We start from the raw sequence: 12,294 nt of genomic DNA on the forward strand, positions 1-12,294 counted from the left end.
ATCCACCTCACTACAAATAACTCAATTTCGTTTCTTTTTATGGCTGAGTAATATTCCATTGTATATATGTGCCACATCTTCTTTATCCATTCATCTGTCGATGGACATTTAGGTTGCTTCCATGTCCTGGCTATTGTAAATAGTGCTGCAGTGAACATTGTGGTGCATGTCTCTTTTTGAATTATGGTTTTCACAGGGTATATGCCCAGTAGTGGGATTGCTGGGTCACATGGTAGTTCTGTTTTTAGTTTTTTAAGGAACCTCCATACTGTTTTCCATAGTGGTTGTATCAGTTTACATTCTCACCAACAGTGTAGGAGCGGTCCCTTTTCACCACACTCTTTCCGGCATTTATTGTTTCTAGCTTTTTTGATAATGGCCATTCTGACCAGTGTGAGGTGATATCTCATTGTAGTTTTGTTTTGCATTTCTCTAATTATTAGTGATGTTGAGCATCTTTTTATGTGCCTCTTGGCCATCTGTATGTCTTCCTTCGTGAAATGTCTGTTTAGGTCTTCTGCCCATTTTTTAACTGGATTGTTTGTTTTTTTGATATTGAGCTCCATGAGCTGTTTGTATATTTTGGAGATTAATCCTTTGTCCGTTGATTCATTTGCAAATATGTTCTCCCATTCTGAGGGTTGTCTTTTTGTCTTGTTGGTTTCCTTTGCTGTGCAAAAGCTTTTAAGTTTAATTAAGTCCCATTTGTTTATTTTTGTTTTTATTTCTTTTACTCTAGGAGGTGAGTCAAAAAAGATCTTGCTGTGGTTTATGTCAGTGTTTTTCCTAGTTTTCCTCTAAAAATTTTATAGTGTCTGGCCTTACATTTAAGTCTTTAATCCATTTGGAGTTTATTTTTGTGTATGGTGTTAGGGAGTGTTCTAATTTCATTCTTTTACATGTAGCTGTCCAGTTTTCCCAGCACCACTTACTGAGAGGCTGTCTTTTCTCCATTGTATGTTCTTGCCTCCTTTGTCGTAAATTAGGTGCCCATATGTGCGTGGGTTTATCTCTGGGCATTCTATCCTGTACTATTCATGTAAATTTCTGTTTTTGTGCCAGCACCATACTGTGTTGATTACTGTAACTTTGTGGTATAGTTTGAAGTCCTGGAGTCTGATTCCTCCAACTCCGTTTTTCTTTTTCAGGATTGCTTTCGCTCTTCGGGGTCTTTTGTGTTTCCATACGAATTGTAAGATTTTTTCTTCTAATTCTGTGAAGAATACCATTGGTAGTTTGATAGGGGTTGCATTGAATCTGTATATTGCTTTGGATACAATAGTCATTTTCACAATAGTGATTCTTCCAATCCAAGAACATGGTATATTTCTCCATCTGTTTATGTCATCTTTGATTTCTTTCATCAGTGTTTTATAGTTTTCTGAGTAAAGGTCTTTCGCCTCCTTAGGCAGGTTTATTCCTAAGTATTTTATTCTTTTTGTGCAATGGTAAATAGCAGTGTTTCCTTACTTTCTCTTTCTCATTTTTCATTGTTGATGTATAGGAATGCCAGAGATTTCTGTGCATTAATTTTGTATCCCGCAACCTTACCAAATTCACTGATTAGTTCTAGTAGTTTTCTGGTGGCATCTTTAGGATTTTCTATGTATAGTGTCATGTCATCAGCAAATAGTGACAGTTTTACTTCTTCTTTTCCAATTTGTATTCCTTTTATTTCTTTTTCTTCTCTGATTGCTGTGGCTAGGACTTCCAAAACTATTTTGAATAAGAGTGGCGAGAGTGGACATCCTTGTCTTGTTCCTGATCCTAGTGGGAATGCTTTCAGTTTTTCACCATTGAGTATGATGCTTGCTGTGGGTTTGTCATATATGGCCTTTATTATGTTGAGGAAGTTTCCCTCTATGCCCATTTTCTGGAGAGTTTTTATCATAAGTGGGTGTTGAATTTTGTATAAAGCTTTTTCGGCATCAATTGAGATGATCATATGGTTTTTATTCCTTAATTTGTTAATGTGGTGTATCACATTGCATGATTTGCGTATACTGAAGAATCCTTGCATCCTTGCATCAACATCCCACTTGATCATGGTGTATGATCCTTTTAATGTGCTGTTGGATTCTGTTTGCTAGTATGTTGTTCAGGATTTTTGCATCTGTGTTCATCAGTGATATTGGTCTATAATTTTCTTTTTTTGTGATATCTTTTTCTGGTTTTGGTATTAGGGTGATGGTGGCTTCGTAGAATGAATTTGGAAGTGTTTCTCTCTCTGCAATTTTTTGGAAGAGTTTGAGAAGGATGGGTGTTATTAGCTCTTCTCTAAATGTTTGATAGAATTCGCCTGTGAAGCCATCTGGTCCCGGACTTTTCTTTGTTGGAAGATTTTTTTAAAAATTTATTTATTTTATTTATTTTTTGGCTGCGTTGGGTCTTCATTACTGTGCACAGGCTTTCTCTAGTTGAGGTGAGTGGGGGCTACTTTTCGTTGTGGTGTGCAGGCTTCTCATTTTGGTGGCTTCTCCTGTTGCAGAGTACAGGCTCTAGGCATGCGGGCTTCAGTAGTTGCAGCATGCAGCCTCAGTAGTTGTGGCTCGTAGGCTCTAGAGCACAGGCTCAGTAGTTGTAGCGCACAGGCTTAGTTGCTCTGCGTCACGTGGGATCTTCCTGGACCAGGGTTCGAACCCATGTCTCCTGCATTGGCAGGCGGATTCTTAACCACTGCTCCACCAGGGAAGCCCTGTTGGAAGATTTTTAATTATGGTTTCAATTTCATTACTCGTGATAGATCTGTTTATATTTTCTAATTCTTCCTGGTTCAGTCTTTGAAAATTGTACCTTTCCAAGAATTTGTCCATTTCTTCATGGTTGTCCATTTTATTGGCATATAGTTGTTTGTTGTAGTCTCTTATAATCCTTTGTATTTCTCCATTGTCAGTTGTGATTTCTCCTTTTTCATTTCTAATTTTATTGATTTGCATCCTCTCCCTGTTTTTCTTGATGAGTCTGGCTAGGGGTTTATCAGTTTTGTTTATCTTTTCAAAGAACCAGCTTTTAGTTTTATTGATCTTTGCTACTGTTTGCTTCATTTCTATTTCATTTATTTCTGCTCTGTTCTTTATGATTCCTTTCCTTCTCCTGACTTCGGGCTTTCTTTGTTCTTCTTTCTCTAGTTGTTTTAAGTGTAGGGTTAGATCGTTTATTTGAGATTTTTCTTGTTTCTTGATGTAGGATTGTATTGCTATAAACTTCCCTCTTAGAACTGCTTTTGCTGCGTTCCATAGGTTTTGGGTCATCTTGTTTTCATTGTCATTTGTTTCTATGTATTTTTTTATTTCTTCTTCAGTGATCTCTTGGTTATTTAGTAGCACACTGTTTAACCTCCATGTATTTGTGTTTTTTACAGTTTTTTGCTATAATTGATTTCCAGTGTCATAGCATTGTAGTCAGAAAAGATGCTTTATATGATTTCAGTTTTCTTAAATTTTCCAAGGCTTGATTTGTGACCCAAGATGTGATCTATCCTGGAGAATATTCCATGTGCACTTGATAAGAAAGTGTATTCTGCCACTTTTGAGTGGAATGTTCTGTAAATATCAATTAGATCTGTCTGGTCTGTTGTGTCATTTAAAGCTTGTGTTTCCTTATTTATTTTCTGTTTGGGTGATCTGTCCATTGGTGTAAGTGGGGTGTTGAAGTCCCATACTATCGTTGTGTTACTGTCAATTTCTCCTTTCATGGTTGTTAGCATTTGCCTTTGTATTGAGGTGCTTCTGTGTTGGGTGCATAAACATTTATAATTGTTATATCTTCATCTTGGATTGATCCTTTGATCATTAGGTAGTGTGCCTCCTTATCTCTTGTAACAGTCTTTATTTTAAGGTCTATTTTATCTGATATGAGTATTGCTACTCCAGCTTTCTTTTGGATTCCCTTTGCATGGAATATCTTTCTCCTTATCTCTTGTAACAGTCTTTATTTTAAGGTCTATTTTATCTGATATGAGTATTGCTACTCCAGCTTTCTTTTGAATTCCCTTTGCATGGAATATCTTTTTTCATCCCTTCACTTTCAGTCTGTATGTGTCCCTAGGTCTGAAGTGGGTCTCCTGTAGACAGCATGTGTATGGGTCTTGTTTTTGCATCCATTCAGCCAGTGTGTGTCTTTTGGTTGGGGCATTTAATCCATTTACATTTAAGGTTCTTATCAATATGTATGTACCTATTACCATTTTCTTAATTGTTTTGGGTTTGTTTTTGTGGGTCCTTTTCTTCTCTTGTGTTTCCCACTTAGAGAAGTTTCTTTAGCATTTGTTGTAAAGCTGGTTTGGTGGTGCTGAATTCTCTTAACTTTTGTTTGTCTGAAGCTTTTGACTTCTCCATCGAATCTGAATGAGATCCTTGCTGGGTAGAGTAATCTTTGTTGTAGGTTTTTCTCTTTCATCATTTTAATTATATCCTGCCACTCCCTTCTGGCCTGCAGAATTTCCACTGAAAACTCAGCTGATAACCTTATGGGGATTCCTTTGTATGTTATTTTTTCTTTTGCCCTTGCTACTTTTAATATTTTTTCTTTGAATTTAATTTTTGTTAGTTTGATTAATACGTCTCTTGGTGTGTTTTTCCTAGGGTTTATCCTATATGGGACTCTGTGCTTCCTGGACTTGGGTGACTATTTCATTTCCCATGTTAGGGAAGTTTCCACTATAATCTCCTCTAATACTTTCTCAGACCCTTTCTTTTTCTCTTCGTCTTCTGGGGCCCCTATAATTTGAATGTTGGTGCATTTAGTATCCTATATGGTACTCTGTGCTTCCTGGACTTGGGTGACTATTTCATTTCCCATGTTAGGGAAGTTTCCACTATAATCTCCTCTAATACTTTCTCAGACCCTTTCTTTTTCTCTTCGTCTTCTGGGGCCCCTATAATTTGAATGTTGGTGCATTTAGTATTGTCCCAGAGGTCTCTGAGATTATCTTCAATTATTTTCATGCTTTTTTCTTTATTCTGCTCCTTGGCAGTTATTTTCACCATTTTGTCTTCCAACTCACTTATTTTTTCTTCTGCCTCTGTTATTCTGTTATTGATTCCTTCTAGTGTATTTTTCATTCCAGTTATTGTGTTATTCATCTCTGTTTGTTCTTTAGTTCTTCTAGATCTTTGTTAAACAGTTCTTGTATTTTCTCAATCTGTGCTTCCATTCTATTTCCGAGATTCTGGATCATCTTTACTATCATTACTCTGAATTCTTTTTCGGGTAGATTGCCTGTTTTTTCTTCATTTATTTGGTCTTGTAGGTTTTTACCTTGCTCTTTCATCTGTGACGTATTTTTTTGCCATCTCATGTTTTTTTTTTTAATGAGTGGGATTGTGTTCCAGTTTTACTGGTTGCTTGGCCTGAGGCTTCCAAGACTGGAGTTTGTAGGCTATTGGGTAGATCTGGGTCTTGGTGCTGAGATGAGGAACTCTGTGAGCCCTCACTCCGATGAATATTCCCTGAGGTCTCAGGTTCTCTGTTAGTCCAGTGGTCCAGACTCAGAGCTCCCACTGCAGGAGCTTCCGCCCAACCCTGTGCTCACAAATCAAGATCCCACAAGCCACGTGTGGTGGCAAAAAAAAAAAGAGAACAATAACAAAATAAAAAATAAAATTAGATTAGGAAACTAACAGATGTGTTAGTATGAATGTAAAAATAAAAATATAGATGAATCAACAACTGGAAGGTATATCAGTACCACAGTAGTAAAAAAGAGGAGGGAAAAGAAAAAAAAAAGGAGGGGGGAAAATAAAATTAGATTAGGAAACTAACAGATGTGTTAGAAAGAATGTAAAAATAAAAATATAGATGAATCAACAACTGGAAGGTATATCAGTACCACAGTAGTAAAAAAGAGGAGGGAAAAGAAAAAAAAAAGGAGGGGGGAAGGCCTTGGCTGTGGAGAGTGGGACCTAAACAAGGATGAGGTTTGGGTGGTGGGTGGGGCCAATGCTCAGATCCCACAGGGCTGGAAAAGGCCCTGGGGGCTGTGGGGGGTGGGGCTTAAGCTCAAGGAACAGAAGAGGCCCAGGCGTGCCCCCCACTCCTGGTCTCAGAGAGGAGGAGACCTCACCTGGGAGCCCAGCAGCCTTCCTGGGCTCGAGTGGGCAGAATAGACACCCTCCTTTCCTCACCTGCTCTTCCGGTGTGGAGTCTGGGAGGGCCCCTTCTGCCTGCCTCTCCTGATCTCCCTGGCCTCCCTCCTATACCCTCAAGGACCCACGTGGCCTGGAGTGGGGTTTGGAGGGTGGGGGACCGGCCTGGAAGTTCAGAGGCTCCCTGTGCCCAAGTGGGCAGGACAATTGCCCTCTGCTCATCTCCCGCTCCTCCTGGATGGCCCCTCCTGCCTGCCACTCCTGATCTCCCCAGCCTCCCTCCTATGCCCCCAGGACCCTCATGGTCTGGATGGGGCTTTGTGTGTGTGTGGTGGGGGGGGGACTGGCTTGGAAGCTCAGCAGGCTCCCCGGCCCCGTGGGCCAGGCGATTGCCCTCTGCTCCCCTCCCACGCTTCCCGGAGAGTCTCTCCCACGTGCCTCTCCTGATTTTCCCGGCCTCAGGGGTGCTGGTCTTGTCTGGCCTCCACTTCTCCTCCCGCCTCAGTCTCCCTACATCCTACCAGTTCACTCTGGGGTTCCTCCCATCTCCTTGGGGGTTAAAGTCCCCCACCAGTGGCTGACAGGTGCCCTAGTTGTGGGGAGATGCTAACTCCATGTCTTCCCACACCACCATCTTGCCTTCTCCCCTCCTTGTCAACTGTTTATTTTAAGTAGTTGTACAGATTTATCTCCTTCTTGTAGTGTCTGAGAGTTTCAGTGTTTCTTGCCACTCTAGGGTACTATTCATTGTTACCAATCTGATAGATGTGAAATGATACTTCAGTGAGGTTTAAAGTTGAATTTCCCTGTGACTAGTGAGGTTCAGCTACTTTGCGTATGTTTATTGGATATTGGGCTTTCTTTTGTGAATTATTTGTTCATATCCTTTGCCCATGTTTTCTGTTGGGTTGTGGAACTTTTAGAAAGGTTTATAAGAGTCTATATATTCTGAATTCTAATCTTTTTTTGATTAAGTATGTTGCACAAATCTTCTCAGTCTGTAGCTTGTCTTCACTTTGCTTTTGATCTCTTTAGTAATTCAGACTTTCTACATTTTAATACACTCAAATTTATTAATGATTTCATTAAAATTGTACTTTTAAAATAAGTTATTTTCTTACATTTTCCTTTAAAAGTTTTATCTTATATTTTTGTTTAGCTCTTTATTCCATCTGGAATTTAATTGTAAGTAAATAGAGGTAGAGATTTCTTCCTTCCCCTCCCACCCAATGGGTTACCTGTCGTTGTAACATAAGATATTGAAGCGTTCATCCTTGTAAATGACATTTCTGTCATACACCAGATTCTTTTGTATATGTGGGACTAGTCTGGGGATCTCAATTCAGTTCCTTTGGTCTGTTTGTCTCTCTTAGCATTAATTCAAACTGTCTTAATTATAATAGCTTTATAATAAGTAGGACAGTCCTCTCCACCTCATTCTTTCCTTTCAACTGTGTCTATTCTTGGCCATTTATTCTTTTGTAAGAATTTCAGGATCACTTTGTCCTGTTCTGTTAAATGTTGATTTTGATAGAAATTGTGCTGAATTTAAAATTAGAGACAGTTGACATCTTTAAAATTTTACTCTTCCCATTCATTTCCATGGTCTATCCAACTTTATTTAGGTCTTTTATGTTTTTAAGCAACATCCTATAATGCTTACCATATATATTTTATATGTCTTTTCTTAGGTTTATTCTTAGGCTCTTCATAATTTTTGCTGCCATTGTAAATGGTAACTTTTTTTTTTTTTTTGAGGTATGCGGGCCTCTCACTGTTGTGGCCTCTTCCGTTGCGGAGCACAGGCTCCAGACACGCAGGCTCAGCGGCCATGGCTCACGGGCCCAGCCGCTCTGTGGCATGTGGGATCTTCCCGAACCGGGGCACAAACCCGTGTCCCCTGCATCGGCAGGTAGACTCTCAACCACTGTGACACCAGGGAAGCCCGATTGGTAATTTTTTTTAATTAACATTTTTCTAATTGTTTATTCCTAGTTGTTGTATAATGTCCTTCCATCCAGCAAATAAACTCTAATAGTTCCCATAGTTTATAGTTTTCCTGGCTTGTTTTCTGTGCAGTCACATCTTCTGCAAATGACAGTTTTGTGAGTTGTTTTTTTTGGTTTTTTTTGGTTTTTTTTTTCAAATTTGCTTTTCTCTTGCTCTTCCACCTTCTCATTATTATTGTTAGTGCATTGGCTGAAATTGCCACAACAATGTTGAATAATATGAGTGATAGCAGGCATTTTCATCATATTTCTGACTTTTAATGTAAATTATTCTAAAGTTTTGTCATTAAATACTATATTTGCTGTAGATTTTCGATAGTAGCCTTCCTTAGGTTAACAATATTATTCTATTCCTAGTTTTCTAGGAATTTATATCAAGAATAGGTATTAAATTTTGCTATAATTTTTTTTCATCCATCTAGTAAGATGATTATGTCGAGTTTTTTTTCCTTATCAATGTGGCACATTACATTGATCAATTTTTTTTGTTGTGAATCACCCACATATTCTGGGATAAACCAGTTGACTCTGGTATATAATTCTTTTAAAATGTGCTGCTAAACTGATTTACTAATATATTATTTAGTGTTTTGTCTTCACATTAGTAGCCAAAAAATGAAATTAGTTGAGTAGCTTTCCCTCTTCTATTCTTTGAAATAGTTGGGTATTATTTGTTCTTGAAGGTTTGGTAATGGTTGTTATAACTTTCAGATTTGTTGCCTTTTTTTGAGGGGAGAATTTTGAATACTGTTTTACTGTATTAAATAGTTCTTGGCTTATTTGGATAATCTATGTCTTCTGAAATATATTTTGGTAAATAACATCTTTCTTAAAAATTTCTGTTTGATGTAGATCTTTCAGTTTATTGTTATAAAGTTGTTCAACTTATTTTCTTAAGTTCCCAAATCTCTATTGTGTCTTTCATTAGTCATTCTTAATATTTTTCATTCGTACTTTTCTTTGATTTCCCCTTGAACAGTCTTGCTAGAGGTTTGTGTTTACTTTTTAAATTTATATTTTAGTTTTTTCAAAGAATCATGTTTTGGTTTTATTGACCTCTCTATTGTTTCTTTGCTTTCTGCTTCACTAATTTTGCTCTTATATTATTATTTCTTTTTTTCTGCTTTGTTTAGATTCTCTCTGATGTTCTTTTTCTAACTTCTCACACTGAATAATGAACTTGCTTATTTCAACCTACTTGTTAGGTGTATTTTTTTTTTTTTGGTAACTTTATTTTGATACAGTTTCAAACCGAAAAGTTGCAAGAATAATACAAAGAATATTTTCATATTTGTTACCCAAATGTACCAGTTATTTACATTTTGTCCTGTTTGTTATTTCATTTGCATTCTCTCTCTGTCCATATGTATATGTGTGTGCATGCTTACTAATTTTTGGTTGGCTTGATCTATCAGTTTCTGAAACAGATGGTATCAAAATCCCACTGTAGCTGTGGTTTTGTCAGGTTTTTTATTCCTATAACTCTTAATAGTTTTGCTGAGTTGTATATTATCAGATACATTGAATTTCTTCATCATTATGTCTTCTTTATGAATTTTGCCTTAAATCCAGTTTTGAATTATAATAATATTGTTTCATTACCTTTCTTTTGATGAATAGTTAACTATTATGTCTTTATCCCTCTATATTCAACTTTTCTTGTTGTTTTATTTTTAGGGTGTTTCTTTTAAGCAGCATGTAGCTGGACTTTGTTTTTTTAATCCAATTTGATAGTATCTTTCTTTTATAGGTGAGTTGAACCCATTTATATTTATTATGATCACATGTATTTGAATGTATTTCTTCCATCTTATGTTTTTTGCTCATCATCTTTTTCCTTTTATTATTTATTTCTCTCCAGTCATTTTTTGTATCGACTGAATTTTCTGTATTCCCTTTAATTCTGCTGGTTTAGAAACCATTGATTATAGTCTTCTTCTTTGATAATCCGTAGTAGTTCTTTTTGAAAACTTTTTTATTTGTTTTTAAAATTATAAAGATACATACTTTCAACAAGGGTAACTTTAAAAAACTGTATAAAGGAAAAAAACTAAACACACCCTCCTGTGCTCATGTCCTTCTCAACTGAGGATGGTTTTGCCCCCTTGGGGACATCTGACAATGTCTGGAGACATATTTGGTTGTCACAACTGGGCATGGGGGTGCTGCTGGTATCTAGTGGGTAGAGGCCAGGGATGCTGCTAAATGTCCCACAGTGTACAGGACAACACCCACAGGAAAGAATTTTCTGGTCTAAAATGTCAATAGTGACATAGTTGAGAAGACCTGCTCTAAAGTATCCAATAATATTACTCACGTTACTTTGCAATTATTTTATTACTTAAAACATAATAGCAAAAACTTCTATAGCACTAACTTTGTTCCAGGCCCTCTTCTATTACATTTAATCCTTGCAACAGGCTTGTGAAATATGTACTATTATCTCTGCCTAATAGACAAGAAAACTGAGGCACAAAAAGGTTAAGTAACTTGGTAGTAACACAGCTAGTAAGTGGAGAGCTGTGAATTGAAACCAGGGAGACTGCCTCAGAAACCATGTTCTCAACACACCTAGCACTTTATCATAGAGCATGCAGGTCTATAGATAGAACTTCTTTCCCTGTGTCATTAATATTTGTGTGTGTTTATACATGTATGTACTGACATATATTATATATATACGTACCCATGTATATGTGTGCATATACATGTGTATAATTTTACATAAATGAAAATGGCTATTTGTATATGCATACAAAGACATAGTTTTAGGGTCATTATTTCATAAAAATAGCATGATATTCATTTATTTAGCACTTTTTTTTGAATACATGCTATATATCAGGTCCTGGGGATACAGCAGTTGGTAAAACAAACCTGGGATACAATAGTAGGTAAAACAAAGTCCCTGCCCATATGAAGTTTGTATTCCAGTAGGACGAGACAGCTATTAAATATATACTATAATTTCAGATGGTGATTAAGCCTATGGATAAAAATAAAGCCCGCTTCAGGTAGCTAATATATCCTTTTATCTCTATATATTCTTCTCATGAATGCCTAACAGAAATTCCCGCAAGGGAACTGGTATGGTTCTAAATCATTTTCTTTAAAAGCTTGGATAATTTTCCAAGTGGTGTGGATCTACTGCGACTTATATCACCATTTTCCTATTGATGAACATTCACTTTGTTTCCAGTTTTGATTTCTGTGAGATAAATTCCCTGGAGTGTGTTTTCTGGGTCAAAGGGTATGTGTATTTTAAATCTTAATAGATGTTGCCAAGCTGCTTTACAAAGAAGTTGAAGAATTTACATTTCTACCATCAGTAATTATAATAGTCAACTTTTATTGACTGATTGCACTATGCCAAGCATTGTTTTGTGGCTCTAGATTTTAATCTCCCTTAGTACTCATGGCTGTCATATGATATATTATTATCCTCATTTCACAGATTAGTAATCTGAAGTGAAGTGCTGTTAAGATCACTCACGTGGCCAGAGCCTGCCATTCTACCCTGTTTATTACTATACTGCCTCTTGTGGCCATACATTAGAGTACCTTTCCCCTCCGGTGGGTTCCAGTAGTTGTTTGTCTTTTCAAATGTATTCCAGTCTAATGGCTGTAAAAAGATATTTCCTAATTGCTTTACTTTGCATTTCCTTGACCACTGTTCAGTTTGAGCATCTTGTGTTATGTTCATTGGCCATGTATTATTGCTCTTCCTTGAATTGCCTATGCATATCCTTTGATCATTTTTCTTTTAGGTTGTTATTTTTATTTTTATTTCATTTATATTTTGCTTGGTCAACTGTGGAAATTCTTGGAGTAGAATGGATATTAATCCTTTATCTATAATCAATCTGCTTTGGAATCTTTTTTCAAAATCTGTCAAACATCTTGATTTTACTTAGGTATCTCATTGACATATCAGTGTTCTAAATTTTTCTAAGGTCTGTCTTTCATTTCTGTTTTCTTAGGGTTTTCATTTTTTTTCATGTCTTTAATAGATCTGGAATTTGATTTTAGCATATGATATGAGCTAAGGACTCAATTTTATTTTCTTCCAGTTGATTAGCTAGTTTCTGCCAACCAATTAAAGAATTCATAATTGTCCTATTGAATTGAAATGCCAAATATCACCTTCATGATAAGTTTAAAATTTATTTTTACTAGATCAGTTTTTGGATTTCCTATTC

General features: G+C 36.6%; 1 protein-coding gene across 4 annotated transcripts in view; it reads left to right on the plus strand.

Moving 5' to 3' along the window:
• ZFAND1 (zinc finger AN1-type containing 1) overlaps positions 1 to 12,294 on the plus strand; it is a 30,790-nt gene that overhangs the window by 14,002 nt on the left and 4,494 nt on the right. The window contains exon 7 of one of the 4 annotated variants that reach the window (XM_055091166.1): positions 7,845 to 8,082. The exons of the other annotated variants lie outside the window; for them this stretch is intronic. Coding sequence (XP_054947141.1) covers positions 7,845 to 8,042 — 198 coding nt within the window. The 3' untranslated portion in view covers positions 8,043 to 8,082. Of the gene's footprint in view, positions 1 to 7,844; positions 8,083 to 12,294 lie in introns of those variants that run through there. 4 annotated transcript variants of the gene reach the window in all.

Source organism: Physeter macrocephalus, chromosome 15 (genome assembly GCF_002837175.3).
Source record: "Physeter macrocephalus isolate SW-GA chromosome 15, ASM283717v5, whole genome shotgun sequence".
NCBI classification, from domain to species: Eukaryota; Metazoa; Chordata; class Mammalia; order Artiodactyla; family Physeteridae; genus Physeter; species Physeter macrocephalus.